Source organism: Sarcophilus harrisii, chromosome 2, assembly GCF_902635505.1.
Source record: "Sarcophilus harrisii chromosome 2, mSarHar1.11, whole genome shotgun sequence".
Taxonomy (NCBI): Eukaryota; Metazoa; Chordata; class Mammalia; order Dasyuromorphia; family Dasyuridae; genus Sarcophilus; species Sarcophilus harrisii.
This window is the reverse complement of record NC_045427.1, coordinates 213,717,403-213,744,607: the sequence shown is the minus strand read 5'-3', so window position 1 is coordinate 213,744,607 and position 27,205 is coordinate 213,717,403. Positions and strand designations below refer to the sequence as shown.

General features: G+C 38.7%; 1 protein-coding gene across 1 annotated transcript in view; it reads left to right on the top strand.

Moving 5' to 3' along the window:
* Window positions 1–488: 488 nt before the first annotated feature.
* GCKR (glucokinase regulator) overlaps window positions 489–27,205 on the top strand; it is a 35,966-nt gene continuing 9,249 nt past the window's right edge. The window contains exons 1-16 of the mRNA XM_003767124.4: window positions 489–809; window positions 1,363–1,518; window positions 1,727–1,795; window positions 3,048–3,116; window positions 3,471–3,544; window positions 3,628–3,694; window positions 3,872–3,925; window positions 4,634–4,728; window positions 7,721–7,826; window positions 13,130–13,248; window positions 14,072–14,170; window positions 15,121–15,218; window positions 15,615–15,691; window positions 16,382–16,478; window positions 17,160–17,257; window positions 17,354–17,437. Coding sequence (XP_003767172.1) covers window positions 750–809; window positions 1,363–1,518; window positions 1,727–1,795; window positions 3,048–3,116; window positions 3,471–3,544; window positions 3,628–3,694; window positions 3,872–3,925; window positions 4,634–4,728; window positions 7,721–7,826; window positions 13,130–13,248; window positions 14,072–14,170; window positions 15,121–15,218; window positions 15,615–15,691; window positions 16,382–16,478; window positions 17,160–17,257; window positions 17,354–17,437 — 1,422 coding nt within the window. The 5' untranslated portion in view covers window positions 489–749. The remainder of the gene's footprint in view (window positions 810–1,362; window positions 1,519–1,726; window positions 1,796–3,047; window positions 3,117–3,470; window positions 3,545–3,627; window positions 3,695–3,871; window positions 3,926–4,633; window positions 4,729–7,720; window positions 7,827–13,129; window positions 13,249–14,071; window positions 14,171–15,120; window positions 15,219–15,614; window positions 15,692–16,381; window positions 16,479–17,159; window positions 17,258–17,353; window positions 17,438–27,205) is intronic.

Genomic DNA, 27,205 nt, shown 5'->3' with positions numbered 1-27,205 from the left:
TACATTTCCTTAAATCATTTAGGATGTATCTTTGTGATCACTAACTAGACTGTAGTTAGGGCAGAGACTTGGACTTAAATATCTTAGTATGGTACATTTTGTTTATATTTTTCCATGTCTATGGTAGGACTTTGTTCACATTTAGAGTTCTCTCTTTAACCTTTATTTTTCTTCTCTGGGAAGTGTGTGCTATGGAAGGGATGTGTGTGTGCTGAGTTGAGGAGGATCATGTAATCTGAACATGTGACAGAGCTTTGATCTGTGGGTTCATTCAACCTCTGATCCTGAATATCCCAGAGGACCCTGATCTCTGATCTTTTGATTTCCAAGAGAATCTTGGTTCCAGTCAGGTCTGTGTCTCCCTCCCTTTGAGTCTATAGCCCTTGCTCACCTCCAAGAAAAGGACATATTCCCCATAAGTTGCTACGGTTAGATATTGACCCTACTGTGGCTAGAGACAATCAAAAAGATTAAGGTATGGGGAGAAGAGGAGAGGAGGGAGAGGAAACGTTAGAAGAGAGTTCAGGGGCGGGTCCCTCTCTTCTGTGGCATTTCTCAGGTTGAGAAGAACGCTGGGGTTTGGGTAAGGGAAAAGTGCTCCATAGGGAGGTACATAGGGGAAACGGGTTAATCATCATTGGAACTCTGATAAGCCTCTGCCAGCTGGACATGGGATCAACACAGTCAGAGAAGAAAGGTTTTGTGAAGCCCGTGGGTCAGTCAAGACAGTGTGGCTGGAGTTTGAGACCATGCTTGGGACAAAACGATTTCAACATGTGATCGAGACCCCTGAGCCGGGCAAATGGGAGGTAAAAGCCCTTCTCTCTGTCTACATTCTTCTCCCAAACCCCTCCCTTGGATTAGCTTCTGGGGCTCTTCATCCTCCGTCCTATCCCCCCCACCCCATTTTCATTCCCTTATCCATTCTAGTTCTTCTTCCCCTCCTCCCCCCCCCCAATAGAATAAAGGTACCAAAGAGGGATCTAGTACTTGAGTCTGTATCCACTCCCTGTATAGCCTTATGCCTGCCAATGCTCTCCAATTAAATAAGCGTGAGATGGGATTATGGGTATGTGGTCCTATTTCTGAAAGCTCAGCTTGATGCTACTTCCTATGAGAGACTTTACCTGATTCACTCAGGCAATTGCTTGATAACATATTGCAGCCTTTTTCCCTGAAATAGCTTTATTTGCATGTGTACTTTATTTACTTATTGTGAATCTATGGTATCCTATCCAGTAGAATGCAAGTTCCTTAAGAGCAAAGATTGTCTCAATTTTGTATTTGTATCCTGAACTTCTAGGAGAGTGCCTGGCACAGAGTGGCAAATTCTTCTTGATAATTGGCGTATCTTCCTTCTAGTTATCTGGATATGAAGCATCCTTGCCAATCACCGAAAAGTCAAATCCTCTGACCCAGGATTTAGATAAGGCGAATGCTGAACAGATTGTACAGCTCCTGGGGCAGTGTGATGCTGAGATCTTCCAAGAGGAGGGACAAATAATGCCGGCCTACCAGGTAACTCCTTAATAGCCTTACCCATATACACCAGTTTATGCATTCCTAATCTAATCTCTAACTAGATACTTCCTTCTCCCCATTCTTGACAATGGTTTCTGCCCTTGGATCCCAATCCCCAATCCTTCAAATCCAGGGATAGCAACAGGAGGGAACTTGGGCTGGGGCCCTCTTCTCTGGGACTGACCTCAAATTTGTCCCCTCACAGCGACTCTACAGTGAATCCATCTTAACAACTATGGTACACGTGGCTGGAAAAGTTCACGAAGTGCTGAAGGTACTAATGTTTATCAATTCTCCTATCTGATAATCCAATATCTCCAGGTTTCCTGATCTTCTGCTGTCCTGCCCCCCCCCCCTCTCTCTGTTGTCCTCTCCCTTTCGCTTGTCCTTTGTAGTTCAGCTTAATATTATATTTTTTCTTCTCCCCTCTTCTTTTCTATCACTTGTCATTATGTTTTCCTGGTTCTCTTAGCTCCACTTCATGACTCTACCTTCAGGATTCCCAGTGTAATCCCTGACCCTCCAGTTCACTCCTTTTTACTCCTCTTCCATCTGGATTTGTGCTGTCACTGGGTATAAAGAAACAATAATCAGAGGAATCTGTGATCTACTCTCCTGGGCCTGTCTTAACAAAACTTGAGTGTGCTTAATGTTTAAACTGTACCCAATTTTATTTAAAACTGGTTTCTGAAACTCCAGCAAACTTAGCGATGCTGCGGCTATCCTTCCACCTTCTTCGTTCTGAGTAAACCCTCCCAGTTGGTTTTTAGAACCCCAGTCCTGTTTTGCTGCTGCTCCATGCTTCTTGACCACATCACTTCAGCATTGCAGGATATGACAGCTGACAGCAGACTCCTATGTAAAGCTGAGTCTCCAGCCACTCAAGGCCTTTGAGTACAATCAGAAAGCATGTTCTACTACTTGTTCTGAGATGGTAAGGGAGGCCCCATGTGACTATTCTCAGTTGAATTATCATTGCCTCTGCTTATTGGTATTAAAAACATTCTAGCCTAATCCAGGGTTGTTGCTTACCATTGCCCCCAATTCCACCTTCCTGCCAGAGAGATAGGCTACATACTAGAAATGTGTATGATCTGAAGACTTGGATGATTCAAATCATGACTGCTGACGATCAGCAGTATGACTTTGGGCAACATCATTAACCTTTCTAGGTTACCTTGTCTCAATTAGCTTTCAGCAAAATGAGGAGTTGGGTTAATTAATCCAAAGAACTCCTAGTGTGGAAACTTCCTCCATTGATGCAGATTAGCAATCCATTTGTAATTGAGAGTACCTGGATTGAGTGCTTGTTCATGGTCAAAGAACTAGTATGTGTAGCTTATGTCAAGTTTTTCTGACTCCTTCAAGGCTAACTCTTTGTGCTCTAGATTTCACTGCTTCTCATTTGTATTTCTCATTTATATATGGGGACAAGATGAGAGAATCAGGGTGCTTCTCTTTATACCATTTCCATTTCTTCTTTGAAACCAGATATTGGTAACAGTTATGGGTATATTACTTCTTAGGAGCCTGAAGGGGGGCTTGTTGTTCTGAGTGGAGGGGGAACCTCTGGTCGGATGGCATTTCTTATGTCGGTGAGTGTTTTCATCCCAATGATGCTGTTAACTCCATATCTACCATCACTCCCCCATCCCTGCCTAGAAGCCCAACTGATCTGAATTCCCAAATAGAACCCTCATCCTGTTCATGGTTCCTACCCCCGTTCCTGGCCCTCTTCTATTTTCCCTGGTGTTCAGTTCTCTTGGACCACATCCTAGACATCTCCTCACACTCCAGCTATCTTATTTTTCCAATTTACCCTCATGAAAAAACATTTGAGCATCTCCCTCCATGTGAAGCTGAGGTAAGTCTTATACAAATAAAATCACCCAGTCTCTAGTCTCTAAGAGTTAAAATTCAAACTTCCTTACCTCCTTGCTCTCTAATAGGTTTCCTTTAACCAGTTGATGAAAGGCTTGGGACAGAAACCTCTCTATACCTACCTCATTGCAGGGGGTGACAGGTAAGGGGAACTTCTGACCTCTTTAGAGTTCTCAACTCCTTAATGTCCTAGGAGGACCACTGATCATGAGTTTGTCCTCTCAGGTCTGTGGTAGCCTCTAGGGAGGGAACTGAGGACAGCGCCTTGCATGGGATTGAAGAACTGAAGAAGGTCAGAGACAGCCAACCTCAGATGCATTGGATGGACAAAAGCTCTTGACCATATCACCTTCTCTCATTTGTGTCCTTTCTTGCACCCCCTGAACTTCCAAGATGTGGGTCTCCTTATCCAAGGTAGGGACCTCCTCCAAGTACCCCAGAAACCATGATACCCTCCTGTCTCTTCTAGGTCACTGCAGGAAAGAAACGAGTGATTGTTATTGGCATTTCTGTTGGACTCTCTGTGAGTATAAATAAAGGAGTGGAATGGAAAGGTTTTGTAAGGAGGATGGGGGTGGGGAGATAATGAGGAAGAGGATGGATCTGAGGTCTGGAAGAAGATAATAGACAGCATTAACATGATCTCAAGATTTCAGAAAGATTTAAGTACAATGGATAGAGTGCTTAAGTAGGTGTCAGGAAAGGCTTGGGTCCAAATCCTACCTTTGGTTCTGAGCTTTAGATCATTATCTAAGACCATAAGTTTGCAGAGTAATTTACATCTGCTATCTCATTTAATTTTATTACTCACATTTTATGGATGAGGAACCTAAGATTAAGAGAAGTTTAAAAAGCTATCTGAGGTAAGATTACTGTTTAGTCCTATAATGCTTTGCATATGGTAGAGGAAGTTCCCACATCTGTGAAATCATGGATACTTGACTTATTGATGTACTTGGTCCTTCATCCCATTAATTCTGTCCCAATTCTGTGAATGTGAGAACCACACACATCATTGAATAATTGCATTATTCTGTAGGTATTGATTTTATGCCTACTTTGGTGCTTGTGTTTAGCTAGACATCTAGCTATATCTATGGATTTAGAAATATAAAATGAAATCTCTCTCTTCTGGGAGCTTATAGTCTAGTTTACGTCTACTTAATTTTTTAAAAAAAAATTTGTTTTCTCTTCTTTATTCATTTTCCCTCATTCTCTTACCTCGTCTTAGGCTCCTTTTGTGGCTGGTCAGATGGATTTCTGTATGAATAATTCAGACATTTTCTTGCCTGTTCTGGTCGGGTTCAATCCAGTAAACATGGCTAGGTGAGTCTTCTGAATAGAAACATCAGGAATCTTTCACCTGAAAAGGTGAAAGCTTATGGTAGGTGAGACTGGGGTGCATTTCTTGAAGGGAGAGGGGCTAATTGCATTTTCAGGTCTTTCTGATCTGTTATTAGGTCTTGGTGGTTGGGGAAGAGCTCAACTAGTTATTGGAGAAAAGAAACCCATTGAACTTTTAGTATGATTTGATTCCTAGATTAATAAACTCCCTATTTTTATAAGTACTCTGAGGCTAGATGATTAGTCATTAGGTACCATGTAGAAGTGATTCCTATAGAGGCAGCTAGATAGTACAGAGGCTAGAATGTCCATCCTGGAGACAAGAGGACTTGAGTTCAAATTCAGCCTCAGACATTTAACACTTCTTAGCTGTGTAAGCTAATAACTGAGCAAATAACCCCAATTGCCTTGACCAAAAAAAAAAAAAAAAAAAAAAAAAGAAGTGATTCCTGAATTAGGCAGGGCTAGTAGTCCTTTCTAACTCTCAAATACTCCAGTCTAGTCTAATTTACACTCACATGTAAATGACTAATACTTTTAACCTCCCCAAGGGTTTACATAATTTAAAAGAAGACATTTATTAACATAAATTAATCTTAAATTGATTTAATTTAGAAAATATTACTGAAGGAAATTTAAAATATCAAGTGGTGTTCATGGGCAAATAAGTTTACTATGTAGGTAAAGCCTACTTTGTCTACTTATGAAATGGGCTTTGCATCTCCTGAAGTTATGCTAGTCATTTCAAAAGACATTTATTTAAATGTTTTTATATCTATCTTGTTTCCACTGTTAGGCTGGAACCTGCTCTCAAGGAGCCCACAGACTAATGGTGGAAACAAGACAGATATAGAAACAAACTATATACAGCAAAAATGGGGGGAAATCATTAGAGGGAAGACATTAGAATTAAGGGGGATTGGAAAGGCTTCCTCTAGAAGGTGGGGTTTTAGCTAGAATTGAAAGAAATCCATGAGAAGGGAGAGCATTTCAGGTACGGAGTATAGTTAATGAAAATGCCCAGCACTGGGAGATGGAGGGTCTTGTCTGAGGAACAACAAAGAGGCCAGGGTCACTGGATCTCAGGGTATTGGGGGGTAAGATGTAAGAAGATAGAAAAAGTGGTGGAGGTGGAGCAGGTTATGAAGGGTTTTGAATGCTGGAGGACTTGCCCCTTGTATTGATTACGAAGGGGGATAACATGGTCAGACCTGTGTTTTAGGAAGCACTTTGACAGCTGAGTGGAGGATGGATTGGAGTGCGGAGAGACTTGGGGCAGGAAAAACAAAAAGCAGGCCATTGCTCTAGTTCAGGCATGAATTGACAAGCACCTCTACCAGAGTGGGTTGGTAGTGTCAAAGCAGAGAAAGGAACATATTTGAGAGATGGTATAAAAATAAAATTGAGGAACCTTGGCAACAAATTACACAGGGAACTACTCACATGATAAACTATTTAATATAGCAGGTAGTAAATCCATGAATGTGGAAAATGTAACTTCAGGAAAGGGTGAAATAAATTAATGGATAATATAATGGAAGATAATTATTATTTTTCTTTCACATTTTCAATGACATCATTCATCATTATTATTATTCATTGCCAATATTAAGGGATATTCATTATGTCTATTAACCCTTTACATAATTATTTTTTCAATTCAGTTTGATAATTCATGCCCATGTAGCCAAAGACAGCCTAATTCATTCATTCACATACTCATATGTTTATTTATCCATTAGTTCATTTATTTAACAAACATTTATTCATATATACATATTCTATACCTTTTTAACACTTTATAATTTGCTCCCACTTTAATTAAATGAAGGAAGATGTCTCTATCCAGTAGACCCTAATCTTTACTGTTAGTCCTTCAATAGTTTTCTCATCACTAGTAGTATATTTCAGTATTCACAGATTTTCATATACATATATATATATATATATATATATATATATATATATATATACTTGTCTGTATGGGCCTGACACAGTATAGTATTTCTAATATCTAATAATATTTTTAATATTCTTATGATCCTGATCTTGCAAGAGCTATCCAGAGGATATGGCTAGCTACACAGTCACAGCATTGGCAGTGAATAAGATGAGCAGGGTGATCTTTAGGATTGGAAATGCAAAGATATTATTAGATTAGTAGTGATCATAGTAGAAGCACTTATAATAACTCACATTACAAATTACTTTATATACATTATTTTATTTGATCTTTGGAATGACTCTGAGGAAGGTGATTCAAGTATTATTAATGTCTTCATTTTACAGATCAAGAAACTGAGACTCCCAGAAGTTAAATTATTTCCATTTATTTCTATTAAGCAAATATTTTCAGATGCTTATTAAATTCAAGGCACTGTATTAGGAGCTGGATTTACAAAAATTTCCCCCAAGATCACGTTGCAAGCTATTGTAGGCCCTGTCTTTCCATCACATGAGGGTTCTTTTGAGTAGCTGTGCTTTTAAAAATGTTTCCTGTTTCAGTGTAGTGCCTCTTTGGACTCCCTCCTCTCAACTTATTTTTGAAGGTTGAATTCCCTGGGGAAAAGCTGCTCTATTCTGTGGGTCCACATTCCTAAAAACTATAGTTCTCCAGCTAGGTTTGCTTTGGATGTCAGCTAGTGGTTACAATGAACTCAAAGCAAAGGCATTTACTGAAATGGCACAGAGTGACAAAATGTTCCCTTCATAATCCTGGGGCTCACTTCCCTCACACATGCACAGTGCGGTAGGAGGAGTGAACACACACACAGAGTATACATGTGGCCAGGGCAACACAATGCCCATAGCTCGGCAGGGTGGCCCCTACTTATTATTGTAATGGCTCCCTACTGGACCAAATGCTAGAGAGGCTTGGGAACATAGTGCTGCCATGGAAAGTCAAAACAGAAACCTTACATCTGACCCCAGTCATTCACTTCCACCCGTCAAACTTCTGTCTTTTTGGGCCCAGAAATGATCCCATTGAGGACTGGAATTCTACATTCCGTGAAATTGCACAACGGATGCAGAAGCTACAAGAGAAGCAGAAAGCTTTTGTGCTCAACCCTGCAATTGGAGTAAGCTCTCTCTATCTTCTTTCTTCCTCTGCCTGGGCCCTCGCCCCCTTTTGGGATTATTATCTGCCTTCTTTAAACTTTCCACTTACACATAAATCTGTGTGCTCTTCAAGCTGTTCTGAAATGTCCACATTTGGAGGACAGTGATTCCTCATTTTATGAAAAGTTGAGCATCAATTGAATTATTGAAAAAGATGTGTTTTATAGTCACTCCCATTTTAACTTTCTAGATATTTTAATCTTTATTTCTGATTCTCAATTAGATTGTTTTTGTTCAGTCATGTTTGGCTCTTTGTGATCCATTTGGGATTTTCTTGGCAAAGATATTGGAGTGGTTTGTCATTTCCTTCTCCAGCTCATTTTACAGATGAGGAAACTGAGGCAATCAGAGTTCTGTGATTTGCCCAGAGTCATCTAGCTAGTTAATGTCTTAGACAGGATTTGAATTCAGGTTGTGGTGACTTTCAGGCCTAGCACTCTATTCACTGCACGATCTAGTTTCCCTTTCAATGAACAGCCAATATCTAATACTTTAGTTCTATTTCTCACTTCTCCCTTTTAATCTTTCTATTAATGATTGTTATTAGTGTAACACTGACTCCCTCCCTACTTCCTGAAAACCAGATATGTTACTTTTTGTGCCTCCAATTATCATTCTCTACCAATGAAGAGAATATTATGAAAATGTTAAATCATAGGCTACATTAGTAAAATGACACTCTTAATTAAGGTTGTTAATCCCTATAGAAAAATTGGTCAATATAATATAAATAACCACTAAGTCAGATAATGGATACAGAGATGGCCTCAGTCAGGAAAACCTGGGTTCCAGTCGCACCTCTAACTTATACCACAAGGCAAACACTTAATGTTTCAGTGACCCAGGCAACCTCCAAATTTCAAGCAGGGTCAGATTTGCTTTATTGCTGCCTCATCTGAAATTCCTTACACCAGTGAAATCACAAGTTCAGCCCCCAAAAATGAATTCACCTTCTCAGTTTGGATCCTCACATAAATGTGTTTTTAAAAATAGTGCACACCTATATGTTCCCACTCTTTCTGCTTCCCTCTATCAAACTGGAGAAAGTCTTTCTTGAGCCTCCTGGGCTCCCACACTCTTCCCTGAGGTATCTTGGATCTTCTCTAACTTGTACCTTGGCCATCATCCAGCTTTATTTTTGTCTCAATCTAGATTTCTCCCTACTTTGCTATGTTTGCTAAGTGTATGGAGCGACTATTGATGTGATATCATTACCTACCCTATGCATGTGAAACAACAGTTTTTAGATGAAAAAAGAGAACAAAAAAACAAAGGGGGAAGGAAGGAGAAGAATAGTTTTTTAATGTGAAAGCTAACCATTTCCAGCATAATACTCTTCCTCTAGAGACACCATTTCCATCTTTCGGTGAGGCAGTTGGAATTAAGCGACTTGCCTAGAATCACACAGCTAGTGAGTGTTAATTATCTAAGGATGGATTTGAACTCAGGTCCTCCTGACTTCAAAGCTGGTATTGTATCCCCTGTGCCATCTAGCTGCCCCATAGGTTCACTGTTTCCAACAAAAAGGAATCCATTCTCTCTCTCTCCTTTATCTCTCTCTTTCTCTGTCTCTCTCTCGTTTTTTCTTTCTCTCTCTAGCTTTCTCTGTCTCTCTGTCTGTCTGAATGTCTCTTTCTCTCTGTCTCTGTCTCTTTTCCTCTTTCCTTCTCTCTCCCATCATCATTTTTTAAAAATGTATTTATTTGTTTAAAACTTAAATAGAAAAAACATGGTTATGTGCAAAGAAGAACATAAGGGAAGATTTAAAATGTATAACAGTAAATTTCTATTTCAAACAAGTGTATATAATAATAGAAGACATTGTATTCAGAACTATACATCTTTTTTGTAGGTTTTCTTTTGTTCTCTATTATGTACTTTTTACTTCCCTCTTCCACCCATACAGGCTATAGTTAAGTATAAATATATTTATGTGTGTGTATATATATGTATATATATACAAACATATATAATACACATATATCTATATACATGTGCATATACACATAACTATACCTACATATACATAGATACCTATAATCATGCACATATATAGACATACATTCATATATTTCTGTGTAAGGTTGTACTATGCTTGTTTGCCCTCTGTTTTTCGGAAGATGTATAACATCATTCTTCTTAGATCCAAGTCTTTCCAAATTTTTCAAAATCTACTAATTCATTATTTCTTATGCCACAGCAATATTTCATCCCTATAGTATCTAGCTATTTTGAATAGTCTAAAATAATATTGATATGGCTGACATATATATATATATATATACTATATATATGCTATATAGAATAGAGATACTATAGTATATATATATGTATGCATATATATACATATATATATATACACTATAGTATCTCTATTTTTCTCTTTTGATTATTTTAATTTTAACTTTGTTTGAGATCAATGATTATTACCTTTGCTTTTTTTCCCTAATAAATTCTACTTCTGATTATTATTATTGTGTTTGTGTGTACCTCTTGTTTCCTATCCCTACTGCCTTTTCTACATTACTTTAATATCTATTTTGGTATTACTAATCCTCCTCCCCAGGAATCTCCACTTTATCCCTTTCCCTAACCCTTTCCCTCCTTCTTTATCTCATTTCCAATTAATCTACACACTCTTCTAAATAGATCTTACCCTATTCCTTTCCTCTCTTATTTCTTTATAAATTTGGAAAGATTTTATATCCTTTTAGATATATATGTATTGTTCCCTCTTTAAGCCATTTCCAATGGGAGTGTGATTGCAAAGCTACCACTCCACCTCCCATATCCAATTTCTCTGTATTAGTTCTTGCTATTGTAGCTCATTTGTATAACATAATTATTATTTTTACCTTCTTCTACACAATTTTGCTTCTTAGAATTATATCATATTCAGTTTTACCCCAGTCTTTCTTTTGAACTACCTAATTCTTAATGACAATATTAGACATATGGTTTACATTTCCATGTATAAAACATAGTTTGTTCTTATTGAATCCCTTGAAATTAGTCGTTGATGTTTACCTTATATTTCTCATTGTGTCTTATATGTCAGTTTTTCTATTAAGTTCAAGGTTTCTTGCAACAAAATCCTGAAAGTCTGGCAATTTGTTGAATATTAAATTTTTTTCCATTCAGAATTATGGTTAGTTTTCAGCTGTAACCCTAGTTCTTTTGATCTTCAATATATAGTATTCCAAAAACTATAGTCTTTTATTATAGCTGCTGATGTCTTACATTATTCTAACTGTGACTCCAGCATATTTGATTTGGTTTTTGTTGTTGTTACTTGTAAAATGTTCTCTTTGATCTGTGGGTTTTAAAATTTAGCAATGATGTTCCTATATGTTTTCCTTGTAGGATCTCTTTCAGGTGGTGATTGGTGGATTTTTTTTTTCCTATTTCAACTTTCCCTTCTTGTTCTATCACTTCAAGACAATTTTAAAAAATGATTTCTTGGGTTATTGTATCAAGGTTCTTTTTTTGGGTTGTAGCTTTCAGATAATCCAATTATTCTTACACTTTCTCTTTTTAATCTGTTCTCCAGATCTATTGTTTTCTTTTGAGATGTTTCACATTCTCTTCTATTTTTTCATTTTTTATATTTTGTTTTGTTATTTCTTGGTCTCTTTCACTAACTTCTCCTTGTCCAATTCTAATTTTCTTTTTCTTTCTTTTTTATTTTTTGTTGTTGTTGAGACAATTGGGGTTAAGTGACTTGCTCAGGGTCACACAGCTAGGAAGTATTAAGTGGCTATGAAATGATTCAAACCAGTTCCAATTGCTCAGTGATGAAGAGAGCCATCTACACCCAGAGAGAGAACTGTGGGAACAGAGTGTGGAACACAACATAGTATTCTTACTCTCTCTTTTGTTATTTGCTTGCATTGTTTTCTTTCTTGGTTTTTCTTTTTCTTCCTTCTTGATCTGATTTTTCTTGTGCAGAAAGATAACTGTATACATATGTATACATATATTGGATTTAACATGTATTTCAACATATTTAATATGTTTTGGACTACCTGCCGGCTAGGGGAGAGGTGGGGAGAAGGAGGGGAAAATTTGGAACAAAAGGTTTTGCAAGGGTCAGTGTTGGAAAAATTACCCATGCATGTATTTTGTAAATAAAAAGTTTTAATTTAAAAAAAAGTAATATTAAGTGTCTGAGGCCAAATTTGAACTCAGGTTCTCCTGACTTTAAGGCCAGTACTCTATCTGCGCCACCTCGCTGCTCCTCTACTTTTCAAAGTCATCTCTTTTTTCTTTAAGATTATGGATGTCCTTTTTCACTTGGTTGACTTTCTTTTCATAATCTTCTTGTTTTTCTTTTTATTTCCCCCCTAATTTCTCTCATTTGATTTTTAAAGTCTTTTTTTGGGCAGTTAACTATTTAGTGTAACTCTGTGAGGTAAGAGAGGTTTTATTTTATTTTTTTTTTTAACTTCGGTCTCCTCCTTTGAAGATGAACCCTGGTCTTCTCAATTCCCATAGTAACTTTCTATAGTTGAGTTATTTCTCCTTTGCTGCTAATTATTTTTCAAGCAAGACTTTGTTGGTGCAAACACCTCTAGTCTTGCAGTGGGAGTGGGGACAATGGGTGCCTTTGGTCTCAGGCCCTCCTTTGGTTCTCCCCTGTGGCCTGAAACCCCAGACCAAGAGCCCCGCTCTCCTATAAGTGTCCCAGCCAGCAGTCCCTGCCCCACTGCTTCTGCATTCACCAGGAGTCTGCCGGCTCCTTTTGGCCCAGGATGGCCTCTTAGCAGCACAGCTGGGCCCCCTATTCCTTATCAGCAGGGGTCCCTTCAATCCACTACTGAGACCCTGGATTCCCCCCAGATCTGGGAAGTGAAAGTTCCTGTAGCTGAGGCAGGAACCCGGCTACCTCCAGGGCTCTCTGGGGTAGTTTCGAGAAGCTAGCCTAGAGGCGTTTCACACTATCTCCAATGGCCCAGGAGGCCCGACTTCTGCGTGTTTCTGGCCCTTCTTCTCTGCTTGCCCTGAGGCGCAGTTTTGTCTCCTTTGTGGGGGAAAGCTGGAGAATTTGGGATTTTCTGACCCACTCCCCCTTCTCCTCCCCCTTTCTGCCCACCTCCCACTCCCATCTTGCCGGTTTTTTCTTTTGGCAGCAAGGTTGGGCAAAATGGCTACCTCAGGTCACCCTGACATCCATCTCTCCTGGGTCCCTTTAGTATCTCTGGGCCAATTAGGGTTTTGCTTGTTTTTTGCCTCTCCCAATCTTTCCCTGTGCTTTCCCCCTCAGCCCGAAGGACTCAGCGGTTCCTCCAGAATGAAGGGAGGAAGTGCTACCAAGATCCTGCTGGAAACGCTGCTCTTGGCAGCACACCACACTGTGGAGAGGGACATGGGAGCCCGGCGCAGGTAGGCAGCCGGGGGAGGCCCCACGAGGTTTAGGAGGGGGCCAGAGAGAAGGTGGGAGAGGGAAGGAACATAGGAGCGGGCAAGCACAGTTCCGTGGCCCAGGAGAGAGCTTGGAAAGCAAGATGGCTCAGCAGGTGAGCCTTCAGCTCAACCCAACACCTGCATATTCAATCTCTGCCAGACTAAAGTACTGTCCCAGGCATTAAAGACACAAAGACAATACAGTCCTTGACCTCATGCAGATCATTCTGTTCAAATGGATAATGCTCCCTCTGGGGAGCTGCAGAGCCTGATTTGGTTCCAAAGGTCCCTCAGGATTCCCGAGATCCTAACCCAAACACAGGGCCTGTTTAAGGGCAGACACAAACCTATGGAGTATCCAGAAGGAATCCGATTTCTGGGGAAAACTTTTGACCTAGAATGACTCAAGATCAAGGTCAGATGGTTCAGAGTAGTTTTAGACCATATCTCTACTTGTTAGGGTATCTTAGAGGTGCTAAGGTGGGATCAGCACCTTCTCAGCATCAAATGATGTGTCCCGAGGGTCTCTGCCATCTCCCCCCCAGCTCCCAGGAAGTTCCTCTCATGTCCTCTCTGTTGGCTAGCAATCCAAGGTTTCTTCTGCTCTTCCTGTTGTCAGCCTGACCAACTACTCCTTTAAGGTCTGGCTACCTGTATCTATTTGGAAATCATGCTTCCCTTGGGGAAGGATTCCATTCTTAGAGAGGGATCTTATCAAGAAAGCTATTATAGGGATAAGGCAAAGCCTGGGAACTTTTGGGCGTTCTAGAGCTGGAAAGGAGCTGTCTTTCACTTCCCCTAGTTGTCTCCTGGAGATCTTGAGAACTTTTGAACGAGCACATAAAGTCACCTACAGCCAAGGCCCCAAGATTGCATCACTGATGAAGCAGGCAAGCACCAGGTGATGACCAGACAGGTTTAAAATGGTGTGAACCAGGCCCAATACAAATTTAAGGGGAGCACTGTGAATCTACAAGGGGGTGACTAAGGAAGGTGGGTGTTATAAAAGCCCTTCCTTTTCTCTTCTTGGATAATGGTGATCTTTTTTTGGTTTCTTTTTTTTGGGGGAAGTGGAGGAGGGGGAAACCTCGGTTGTTTCTTCTGTGCTTGACTAGCATTGTCTCTCTCTTTTTCCCTCCTTCCCTCTTTCTCTCCCTCTCTCTGTCTCTGTCTTCTGTCTTCTGTCTCTCTTCCCCTCCCCCTCCTTCTCTCTGTCTGAATTTTTCTATAGTGATAATGATGAGGTTAGTGGCAGTCAGAGAATTGTTAAAATCCCTTTATGGTCGGCACAAAGGTTCTTCATGAAAGAATTCATGAAACCCCGAATTATTAATTGGCAAAAATGAAAGTTTATTGTTGGACAGGAAGCCAGTTCTGCTAAGAGACTGATTTCTTTAGTAGTAAAGTCCTATTAGGGAAATGGAGGTTGGCACTGAGAAGACATGCTTTCTCAGTGGGCAGAGTCCTAGCAAGCTACTTGGACTTTCTGCAAAGAGTGAGTTTTCATTGTCCTTTAAAAAGGAGTCTTGAGGCTTCAAGAAGCCAAGGTTCCCAGGCCTGGATGCTTAATCAGTATCCAGCCCAGATCTCCTATTGGTATTAACAACACTTCAAAGGGTTGCTTTTTGACCAGGATTTCTAATTGAATCAAAGGGTCTGGCATCCCTGAAAGATAACTTATCTGGGGGGAGACTCCAAAGAGATCACAGATCAAAAGGGAACACAGTTTCAGAGTGATAATCTTCAAGGGAACAGAGTTTTAGAATGATAATCTTAAATTCATCCCACTTCAATATGTTCTCAAATTTTCTAACTTTTGAAATAACTCTACTAATTTCTGACTGTTTCCAGTCTGCAGAAGAAGGGTCGAGTGTACCTGGTTGGTTGGCAGACTCTAGGTATTATTGCCATCATGGATGGAGTGGAGTGCATTCACACTTTTGGTGCAGGTGGGGTTCCAGTCCAGCCTGCCTGACTAATCTACCTTGCTAACACCATCTACCTCCTCATTCCAACACTTTTCTTTCCTCAATCCAGTGGGGCTCCTAACCCAACATTTCTCTTACCCTTATCTAACCTGAAGCTCCTATCCAATAGATGCTCTCTTAACTCAATCCAATCCTCTAACTGTATTAATGCACAGTCCAAGTTTCAAGAATTATTAAGTATTTCTCCCTATCATCCCATGTTCTTCCAGGTTTGGATCCCTGTTTTCTTATCCTATTCCAGTCCCAAGTCTCAGATCTTGAAGTCTGCTCCCTTCTCTATGTTCATATGCTTTCATGCTCTTATGACAAACTTTTAAAATCTGACACAAATAACTGTTTCTCTTCTAAACTTATTAGATTTCCAAGATGTTCGAGGCTTCCTAATTGGTGATCATAGTGACATGTTTAATCAGAAGGAAGAAATTGTTGCCCAGGTTGGAAGCTGATGGGGAAGATAAAAATTGGAGAGATAGAGATGGGCTGGAGAAGAGTCATGCCCACTGGGAGAACCCAGGGGATGGCAGGAGAGTTCATAGGGAGGTATAGGAATTTGTTGAGAGTGAAGGGTTTTTAGGCAAGGCAAGGCAACTGACCTGAATTAAGCATTTGCAATGAGACAACACTGTGTCAAGTGATGCAGATACAGAGACAAACAAAACCAAAGGCTGAACGTGCCCTTAAGAAGCTTACATTCTAATGGCAGCAAACAACTCACAAAAGGATTGAGAAGCTGGGGGTGGGACTATGAAGAAAACTTATCTGGGGGGATATGCCTTCCCCAGGAGGGGCTGACTCCAAAAGGGATCACGGATCAAAAGGGACACAGTTTCAGAGTGATAATCTTAAAGGGAACCTACTTTGGGTTCATGGCTTTGAAGTCTAGGAAGTCAGGAGGAGAGCTGGGGGAGGAATGAAGGCCCAATAACAAAGCCCCTCCAAGGAAAGGGAGGCTCAGGAGGGACTCACCATGGGAGGAGAGGGAGAGAAGGCCACAGAGATAACTGGGAGTAGTTGGGGCCAGGGGGACATGAGCTCAAAGGGTGAAGGCGGGAATAGGAGCCAGGAATCATAAAGATTTGGGGGAAGTATGGTTGGATTTCTTCTCTTTTTTCCTTCTACCCCAGGGTCCGCAGTTCTCCTTTTCCCAAGAAGATTTCCTCACTTCTATCCTACCATCCCTTACTGAAAAGGACACTGTGCTCTTCATCTTCACCCTGGATGGTGAGAAGGGATTTGTAGGAAGGAGAGGGTAGAAGAAGTGGTGGTTGTATCCTCCATGCAGTATAGTTTTATGGTAATCTGGGCTTTGGTCTTTGTGTTGAGGTTGGGAAGGGAACCCCAAAAGTGTGGGATCGTGTGAGGTGTCTCAAAGGAATCTGCAGACTTGAACTCATCTCTTTAGCCAAGGGGCAAAGTTTATTGTAATTTTTTGCTATCACAAGAGGACTGAATTCTAAGAGAATTCATCAAAGAAACAGAAGCAAGGAGACACATTTATCTAGCTTTCTATCATTAACCTACTAATTCTATTCCTCAGGGATGATCTCCAGAATTTGGTTATCACTGAAAAGATTTATCCCTATTGTCTTAGGAGTTTGGTCCTTGGGACCATCCCAAGGCCAGAAGCTATCTGACAGAGAGCAATGAATTGAGAAGTGGTCTGTTCAGAATCAGACAGATGGCTATTCTCAGATTGGGAGTGTGGGAAATCCCTGATGCAGACTCCAAAGCCAGGAGATTTAGAATTGCTGACTTATTGTTAGAACAGAAGCCCCCTAAGACCAGGGGACCACAGTCATATTACATCATTTGGGGGGGTAGTCCCCAAGTTCTTACACAGTTTGTTCACTTGATTCTCCCCAAAGAGAATTTAGGCTTTGATCCCTTCTCCCTCTGTCCTAGACAACCTCACGGAAGTGGAAACCTTGGTGGAGCAGGTGAAGAAGAAGACTCCTAATATCCAAGCCCTGGCACACAGCACAGTGGGGCAGTACTTACCAGTGAGAAACAGAAGGGACGGGAGGGGGTGATGGGAAGTGCCGGGCTGGAGCATCCTATGTCTGCCATACTTCTCCTGTTTCCATTTCTATCCTCAGGCCTCACTGAAGAAGCTCTTTCCATCCATGATCAGCATCACCTGGCCCCTGCTTTTCTTTGACTATGCGGGGAACTTCATCCAGGTACAACAATCATTCTTATTCAAATATTGCTTAAAAGGAGTATTTTCTTCAAACAAACTTTGTGAAGCAGGGAGTAAAATATTATTATTCCCATTTTACAGTTAAGAAAATGGAGGTTTAGAGAAGTAAAGTGATTTTGCCCATGATCCCAGTATTAGTAAAAAGTACGGAAGGGCTCTGGTAAGGAGCACAGTCCCTGAAGTCAGGAGGACCTGAGTTCAAATCTAGCCTCAGACACTTAACACTTCCTATCTGTGTGACCCTGGGCAAGTCACTTAACCCCAATTACCTCAGCAAAAAAAGAAAACAAAGAGCTCTGGTTTTAGAGTCAGTAACTTGGGTTCAAATTCTACTTGTGTGAGGTTGGGCAAGTCTCTTACCTCATTTTCCTCGACTATAAAGTGAAAGGCTTGGATAGCTGGTCTCTGGGCTGCCTCCCAGCTCACCTCTGTGATCCTGAGGGTCAGAGCTTGGACTTGAGTTCACGTGTCTAGTCATTCTTGCCCCTCCACCATGCTGTGGTATTCTCAGCAAAAGAAATGTAGACAAAGAAACTGCTCAAGGCTGAAAGGTAAGAATTTTTTTAAAAACGAATTATACTATTTTTTTTTTTTCCTGAAGCAATTGGGGTTAAGTGACCACACAGCCAGAAAGTGTTGTGTCTGAGATCTGATTTGAACTCAGGTCCTCCTGACTTCAGGGCTGGTGCTCTATCTACTGCGCCACCTGGCTGCCCCTTACAAATGTATTATATTGTTATTTTTTAAGTACACAAATGTTTTTTCTTTACCTTTTAACTTCTCACATTTACTCTACTTTTATAACAAAAAAAAAAAATTTAAGCAAAATCAATCATTTAGCTCAGTTTTATGTACTTCCTTAAGATTTACAAAGTGCTTTAAATATATGTGTTATCTCATTCAAACTTCAGAATAACCCTGTGGAGTAGAAAATATTTTTTCCATTTTATAGCTGAAGGAATTGAAGTTTAGAGAGGTTAAGCGATTTACCCAGAGTCACAGAGCTGGTTCATGAGTACGTGTGGCAGGTCTTTATGGCTCCCAGATTGGGGCCGTACCTACACTAATTGACGCGTCACAGCTGACCCTCCTCGGCAGCTATCTGGTTTGACAATGAATTCCACATCTGTAGAAAGCTGGTAATTTAACGCTGCCCTGCGCCCCTTCTGGGAATGTGACAGTAAGGTGGGCTGGGTACATTCTTTTTTCTTTAGATCACTAGGCAAATGAACTTCCAAGGCAAGAGGCTGTTGTGACACAGGTGACAACTGTGCCCTGTATTAATATGTGTTTATTGAACACCAGCTCTCTCTTCTACTGAAATCATCCTTTGACGTCCCATCATGGTGGGGAGATAACACTAGGTTCTTGAAGGTCCCCTCGGCCGAGCACAAGCTTCGGGGTTATAGGATTATGGATCTGGAACTAGAAGAAAGTCAGAGGTCACCTACTCCCTCTTCATTTTTTATCTGGGGAACTTAGGCTCAGAGAAGGTGGATGAAGGTGTGGGATTTGAAGGCTGGGTCTTGTGGCTACAAGTTTGGCACTCTTTCTGTGGCTATACACTGTCTCCCACACCTACTACTTACCTATCAACCCACTAAGCTGGACAGGTTTGGAGTATGGCCCAAGTGTGTATCTTTTTTTTTCCCCCTACTTTTTTTTTTTTTGTTCATTTCTTGTAAACAACACATTGCTGGATTTTATTTCTAATCTATTTTACTATTCTCTTCCATTTTATGTGTGAGTTCATTTCACTAACATTCATAATTATGACTGTGTATTGTGAATTTTCCTTTATCCTTTTTTTGGTATCCTTTTTTCCCTCTTTAATCTGCCCTCCCTCTTACTCTACTCCTTACTTTTCTTAGCCCCTTTTCCTGCTGTTTTCCTCTTGAGTGAAATATATACCCAACTGTATATGCATATGCATTTTTCCTTCCTTTGACCAGTTCAGATGAGATGCTCTTTCTTCTTTGTATAGATTCTACTAGTGCTCCCCATTTTTAATTTCCCCATTTTTCTTCTCCCTTCTTCATCCCAGTGCCCCATGTATTCCCTCTCTCCTCCTTCACCTTTTTAAAAAAGATCATTAAAATTTAACAATCAAAACTAAGCCCTCTGTCTAAATAGACTCCCTCAGTGACTTTTGAGAGAGTTCTGAGATATATCATCTTACCATATAAGAATGTAAACAATTTAATCTTGTTTAGTTTACCTTTTTACACTTTACATGACTCCTTTGTATATCAAATTCTCTACTCTTCATCAGTATTTTCATCAGTAGTGCTTGTAAATCCTTTATTTTATTAAAATTCTATTTTCCTCCCATAGGATTACACTCAGTTTTGCTGCATGAGTTATCCTTCGTTGTTAGCCTAGATCTTTTGCCTTTTGGAATATTGTATTCCAAACCCTGCTTCTTTATAGTGATGACTGATACATTTTATGTGATACTTACTCTTGGCTCCTTGGCACTGAAATTCCTTCTTTCTATCCACTTGCAATATTTTTTTTAATTTGACTCTGAGATCTGGATTTTGGTTATAGTATTTTTGAGAATTTTCATTTGGAAGTTTTAGGAGTTAACAGGTGAATTCTTTTTATTTCTTTTTCCTATGGTTTTAAGAGATCTAGGCATTTTTTCTTTCATTTTATCATATTTTCACTTCATTTTTATTAATATTTTTACATATATTTAATTTCTATTTATATCTTTATTTTATCATATTTTGAGAAATATGTCTGCATTAATTTTTATTTTTGTTTTTGGTCATGGCTTTTAGATAGTCCAATGATTCTTAATTTTTTTTTCTCCTTAATCTGTTTTCCAGGTCAGTTGTTTTTGTTATAAAAGAGCTTACATTTTCTTCTATTTATTCAATTTTTGACTTTATTTTAATATTTCTTGATGTCTCATGGAATTATTAATTTTTATTCCAATTTTCTAATTTAGTAATTCTAATTTATTCTAATTTTCAGAGTTATTTTCTTTGGTAAAGTTTTATACTCCTTATTCTAAGTTGTTGATTCTTTTTTTCGCGTTTTTTATCTGTGGTTCATTTTTTTCCCCACTTTTTTCTCTACTGTTCTTTTTTGGTTTAAAAAAATAATAATTTTTAGCTTAAAAATAAACAATCAAACAAACAACTCTTGCTTATCTTTTCCAGGTATCCTGACTGGTTTCAAACCCAAGCCACCCAGCTGAACCTTTGTCCTTTGCTTATAGATATTTTTGAATCATTCTTTTCTTCTGAGCTTCTGTCTTATATTTCCCTATCACTATAATGGCTCTTTATGGTGGGATTCTTTTTTGTTGTTTTTATTGTTTGCTTCTTTTTCCAGCTTATTTCTTTTTTTTTTTAATTTTGTTTTATTAAAAAAACAAAATAAGAAAAAATAAAAACAGAAAAGGAATACAAAACAAAAGAAAATATTGTCATGTGCCCAGATGAACATCAGGGAGGATAGGTTCAAGAAAGTATGTATATTAATGGAAGAAATTATATTTATGAGTGTCCATTTTTTCTTTACTTCCTTATAAATTGTTCTTTTGTTCTCTGTTGTGTACTTTTTGACTTTATTCTTTTTTTCTGCCTTTCACCCCCCCATAACAAGCAGGCTATAGTTAAGAAAGGATATATTTATGTAGATATAGATAGATAGATAAAGATATATACATACACATACACACACATATCTTTCCTATCCCTACTGACTCTTTGTTTTAATTCTGCTCCTTAACTTGCTTTGCTATTACTAATCCTCCCCCCCATTCATGGATACCTCCCTTTTCTTCTTCCCTCACCATTTGCTTCCTTGTCCACCCATCCTTCCTCACTTATGTTTTTATAGATTTTGAAGGATGCTATACCCTTCATGGTATATATGCAGTGTTGCCTATTTAATCCAAAAGTAGGTTTTCAGAACTATGAGTTTTCCTCCTCCCTCTAATGCCTCTGTATCTATTCTTCTTCTGCACCTCATTTGTATAATATGATTATGATTTTTATCTTAACTCTGTCCCAATCTTTCTTTTGAACTACCCTATTGTTGATGCCAACCTTAAACACATGATAAACATTTCCCATATAAAAAAACATAAAAAATTTGTCCATGTTGAGTTCCTTGAAATTGATCTTTGATATTGGTTCTTATATGTTAAATTTTCTATTAAGTTCTAAGAAATCCTAAAAATGTGCAAGTTTGCTGAATGTTTATTTTTTTCATTCAATATTAAAGATAATTTTTCTAGATATGATATTTTTGGGTGCAGGCCTGGTTCTTTTGATTGTTGGTAGATACGATTCCAGGATGTACAGTCTTTTTGCTGCATGTAAATCCTTTATAATTCTGATTATAGATCCAGTGTATTTGAATTGTTTTTTCTTGTTTCTTGCAAAAAAAACTTGTTGCCGTGTATAATGATTTCCTGGTTCTGCTCATTTCACTTAGCATCAGTTCATGTAAGTCTCTCCAGGCCTTTCTAAAATCATCCTGCTGGTCATTTCTTACAGAACAATAATATTCCTGTTCTATAAGAAACAACCAGAAGGATGAATACAGAGAGGCCTGGAGAGACTTACATGAACTGATGCTAAGTGAAATGAGCAGAACCAGGAGATCATTATACACTTCAACAACGATACTACATGATGATCAATTCTGATGGACGGGGTTCTCTTCAACAATGAGAGGATCCAAATCAGTTCTAATTGATCTGTAACGAACCCAACCAGCTATACCAAGAGAAAGAACATTGGGAAATGAGTATGGACCACAACATAACATTTCCACTCTTTCTGTTATTGTTTGCTTGCATTTTTATTTTTTTCTTCTCAGGGTATTTTTACCTTCTTTCTAAATCTGATCTTTCCTGCACAATAAGATAATTGTATAAATATATATACATATATTGTATTTATCATATATTTTAACATATTTAACATCTATTGGTCTAGCTACCATCTAGGGAAGAGGGTTGGGGGAAGGAGAGGAAAAATTGGAACAGAAATTTTTGCAAGGGTCAATGTTGAAAAATTATTCATGCATACTAAAAGACCTGCCACAAACATTTTTGCACATGTGGGTCCCTTTCCCTCCTTTAAAATCTCTTTGGGATATAAGCCCAGTAGAAACACTGCTGGGTCAAAGGGTCTGCACAGTTTGAAAACTTTTTGAGCATAGTTTCATATTGCTCTCTAGAGTGGTTGAATCAATTCACAACTTCACCAACAATGTATCAGTGTCCCAGTTTTCTGGCATCTCCTCCAACATTTGTCATTATCTTTTCCTATCATCTTAGTCAATCTGAGAGGTGTATAGTGGTATCTAAGAGTTGTCTAAATTTACATTTCTCTGATCAATAGTGATTTAGAGCACCTTTTCATGTGACTAGAAATGATTTTAATTTCTTCATCTGAAAATTGTCTGTTCATATCCTTTGACCATTTATAAATTGGAGAATGGCTTGAACTATTATAAATTTGAGTCAATTCTCTATATATTTTTGAAATGAGGTCTTTATCAGAACCCTTGGATATAAATTTTTTTCCCCCAGTTTACTGCTTCCCTTCTAATCTTATCAGCATTAGTTTTGTTTGTACAAAAACTTTTTAATTGAATATAATCAATATTATCTATTTTGTGTTCAATAATGAACTCCAATTCTCCTTTAGCCACAAATTCCTTCCTTCTCCACAGATCTGAGAGGAAAACTATCCTTTGTTCTGATTTGATTATAATATCATCTCTCTGTTTAAATCATGAATCTATTTTGACCTTATCTTGATATACAGTGTTAGATATGGGTCAATGACTAGTTTCTGCCTTATTAGTTTCCAATTTTCCCAGCAGTTTTTATCAAATAGTAAGTTTTTTATCCCAGAAGCTTTGGATTTGTCAAACACTAGATTACTATAGTCACTGACTATTTTGTCCAGGACAATTTTCTTGGATTATTTTCTGCATTATTGTTTTAAAGTTCTCTTTTTGGTCACAGCTTTCAGGCAGTCTAATTATTTTTATATCTTTTCTTCTTGATCTGTTCTCCAGATCTGTTTTTGTTATGTTTCACATTTTGTTCTATTATAATCTGCTTATAGCTTCACTGGCTTCCCCTTGCCCAGGGGAATTTTTCAAAGAATTATTTTTATCTTTGAGATTCTCTATCTCTTTTTCTAGTTAATGTTTTTTCATTATTTTGTTTTTCTTGGCTGGCTTTTCTTTTTCATTTTTAGTTTTTTCTCAATTTATCTCATTTGATTTTTAAATTGTTTTGAATTCCATAAATTCTCTCTGGGTGGGGAGCCATTTCACATTACTCTTTGGAGGAGAAGTTTTCTTCACTTCAGCATTCTCTTCAGAAGATGAACCTTAGTTTTCCCTGTTCCCTATGTATGTAAACACCTCTAATGCAGGTGTGGGGATTGTGCTTTTGCCTTCAGCTCTCCCCTTTGAATCCCAAACCAAACCCTCCAGCACCAGCAGTCTTCCTGCCTCACTGCCTCTGCACTCACCGGGTGCTGATTCCTTCCCCACCAGGGCCTCGGTTCTGTAGCACAGCTGAGCCTAGCATTCCTAATTAGCCAAGGTTCACTCAGTCTTCCTAGAATCAGACCCCAACTCCACAAAGAATCCAGGAGGGGAACGTTTCTGCGGTTCCTATAGAGGCTCCAGCCAAACCCAGCTCCCCCTGGGCTCCCCACTTTATGTTTCTGCAGAACTGGCCTGGAGGTGTTTGCACTGAATACGGGTTAATCCCGGTTTGAAGTTCTTCTTTGGAGCCTCTTGGCTTGTAACTGGGGGACCTCTGTCTGCCCCAAGTCTTCTCTATTTTTCACCAATCTAAGTTTGCCCTGAGGTGCAAATTTGTTCTATTTATGGGGGAAATTGGGAGAGCTTGAAATTTACCAACCTATTCCACCATCTTCCCAGAATCCTCCCTCCCAGCCTATTTCTTGACACTTTATTTTAGATTGGGGCTCTGCATACTTTCTGAGGAAAATGTCTGGGTGAACTTCTATCTTCTTGGCTCCTTCTGCTGCTTTCTTGGGTTTCTGAGCATAGTTCTGGGATCACAGGGACAATTCAGACTAGGAACCTACAAGGCTTCAGTGTTCACAAAGTGAAGTTTGTTCTTACTCTGAACTCTGAACTATCTGAGTAAGAACTTTGTCAGCTTGTCTCTGGCTGAAAGTTTCAATATTCTGCCGCTGGACTCAGTCAGTTATCACCTGGGAAACTTTGTGGGTTCTGAATAATCAAACCGCAGGTCTGGGATTCTGGCCCTACTTATTCCACTCTAGACTTCAGCCTGATCTGGAGAATAGAACTGAGTTTCTCTGTGCTCCTGGGGTCAAGCTACACAATCACCCTTTGCTTCTGAATTTGTTCTTATCTCTGGACACAGCTAGTGTCCAAATATGACCACCCTTTTAACAAAACACAAGTTTCCTCCTCGGTCCATCTTGAAATCAGTGATTCAGACGGCACCTGTTTCTGAACCCTACAATGGAGGATCTTCAAATACTTCTTTCTGCTCCTATGCTTCCTATACCTATGTCCACTTTTAACCTTCTTTCAGTCCCTGGGGAATGCTCTGCATTGCTCCACATTCCTGGCCGAACCCCATCTCTAGTGTCCTCAGATCTCTCCCTAAACTGATCTGGATTGGAAAAATTACTTATTTTTTCCTTGGGTCCTTGATCAAAATTAGATTTAGTGAATTTTCTAGATCTTTTTGGAGGAGGTGTTCTAGGAATCTAAGCTTTATGTTTTTCTACTATGCTGCTACATTGACATTGTGTAACTCAAGACTCTATCTCACTAAGGACCCTGAGTTCAAATTTGATCTCAGACACTTATTAGCTATGTTTCCTTGAGCAAATCATTTAACTGTTTGTCTGAGTTTCTTCTTTGTATAATGAGATGAAGTAGAAAATGCCAAACTACTTAGGTATCTTTGCAAAACAAAATAAAACAAAAACCCAAAAAACTAAATGGGATCATGAAGAATTAAACTTGACTGAAAATATTTGAAAAACTTGAAAAAAGTGCTATTATAAATATTTTTTAAATTTCCTTCCCTCATTACAGCATCCTTGAGGTAGAAATCTAGGGGTAGGATCAAGAGGTTAAGAGTTATGGACAGTTTTGAAACTTTTAATGTATAATTTCACATGATTTTCACATAGCTAGACAAATTATATCTTCACCAGCAGTGAACAGTCCTGTTTTTTTTTGCATATCCACAACTAATATTTTTATTTTTCCTAATTTAATAGTGAAATGACACTGCAGAGTTGTTTTAATTTGCTTTTCTCTGTTTTTTAAGTAATCTTGAGTACTTTTAAAAAGCTGTTAGTATGCTTTGAACCATATCTCTAATAGGGAATGATTAAGTCATGTCTTGTAGGAGAACAAAGATCGTTAAATCAAAGATTTAGAGCTACAAGTTCCTTGAGGTTATCATCATTTTGTAGTTGAGGAGATTGAGGTTCAGATGTATTTAGCAAAGTGCTTAAAAATAGTATAAATAGTAAGTTACAAAGTTAAGATTTGAACCCAGTTATGCTTGTTGTTGTTGTTTTTTTGTTTAGTCATTTTTCAATCGTATGCAACTCTTTGAGATCCCATTTGGAGTTTTCTCAACAAAGATACTGGAGTAGTTTGCTGTTTTCTTTTCTGGCTCATTTTACAAATAAGGAAACTGAGGCAAACAGGGTTAAGTGACTTGCCCAGGGTCACACAGCTATTAAGTGTCTGAGGCCAGATTTGAATTCATTTAAGATGAGTTTTCCTGATTGCAGGCCTAGTGTTCTATCCACTGCACCACCTAGTTGCCCTATCAGGGGGTAGATAATCTGTTTTCAAAATGAATCATCTGGAATTGTGGTTAGTCATTGTGTTAATCAGAGTTTCTAAGCCTTTTGAAGTTGATTGTCTTTATAGATTATTATTGAATAAGTTGTTCTGGTTCTTCTCACTTTCATTCCCCATCAGTTCATACAAGTTTTCACAGGATCCTTTGAAACAATCCATTCATCATTTTTTATATTACAGTAGTGTTCTATTACGTTTATTTGCCATAACTTGTTCAGTCATTCCCTAATTGATGGACATCCCCTTAGTTTCTAGTTCTTTCCCACTATAAATAGAGCTAATAATATATTGTTAGTACATATTTCCTTTTCCTCCTCTTTTTAAAAAATCTCTTTAAAGTATAGACCTAGTAGTGGTCTATTACCAATTCTATAGCTACTCCTGACCTCAAATGCATTGCTTCCTCCTCTTCTTGTGTTCAATAACAGTGATGTCAAAGGACAAAATTTCTTCCCCATGTCAATATAATAATCCAACTCCTACAGCTAGTGGAGATTAGCATTATAAGCTCTATATTTGTATTCTTTTGAAAAAAAATGTTAAAAGGAAAAGAACTACTAGTTCTTCTAAAAGGACTACTAATCAGTGTACCCAAATTCTAGTTCACTGTGTTCCTTTGATGAATTATGTAACGTCCCTCTCTTACCCATCTATGTAAAGGAGATAATAATAGCTGAACTTCTTACTTCATGGGCTGCTAATAACTCTCCCCACCTGCCAAATAACCTTGAATCTATCATATTTTATGTGGCATAATAGATCGAGATTCTGGCTTGAGATCCAGGAAGAACCGGATTCAAGTCATTCTTTTGATACTTCTTGGCAATATGAACTGGGCAAGCCACTTAACTTTCAAATGCTGTAG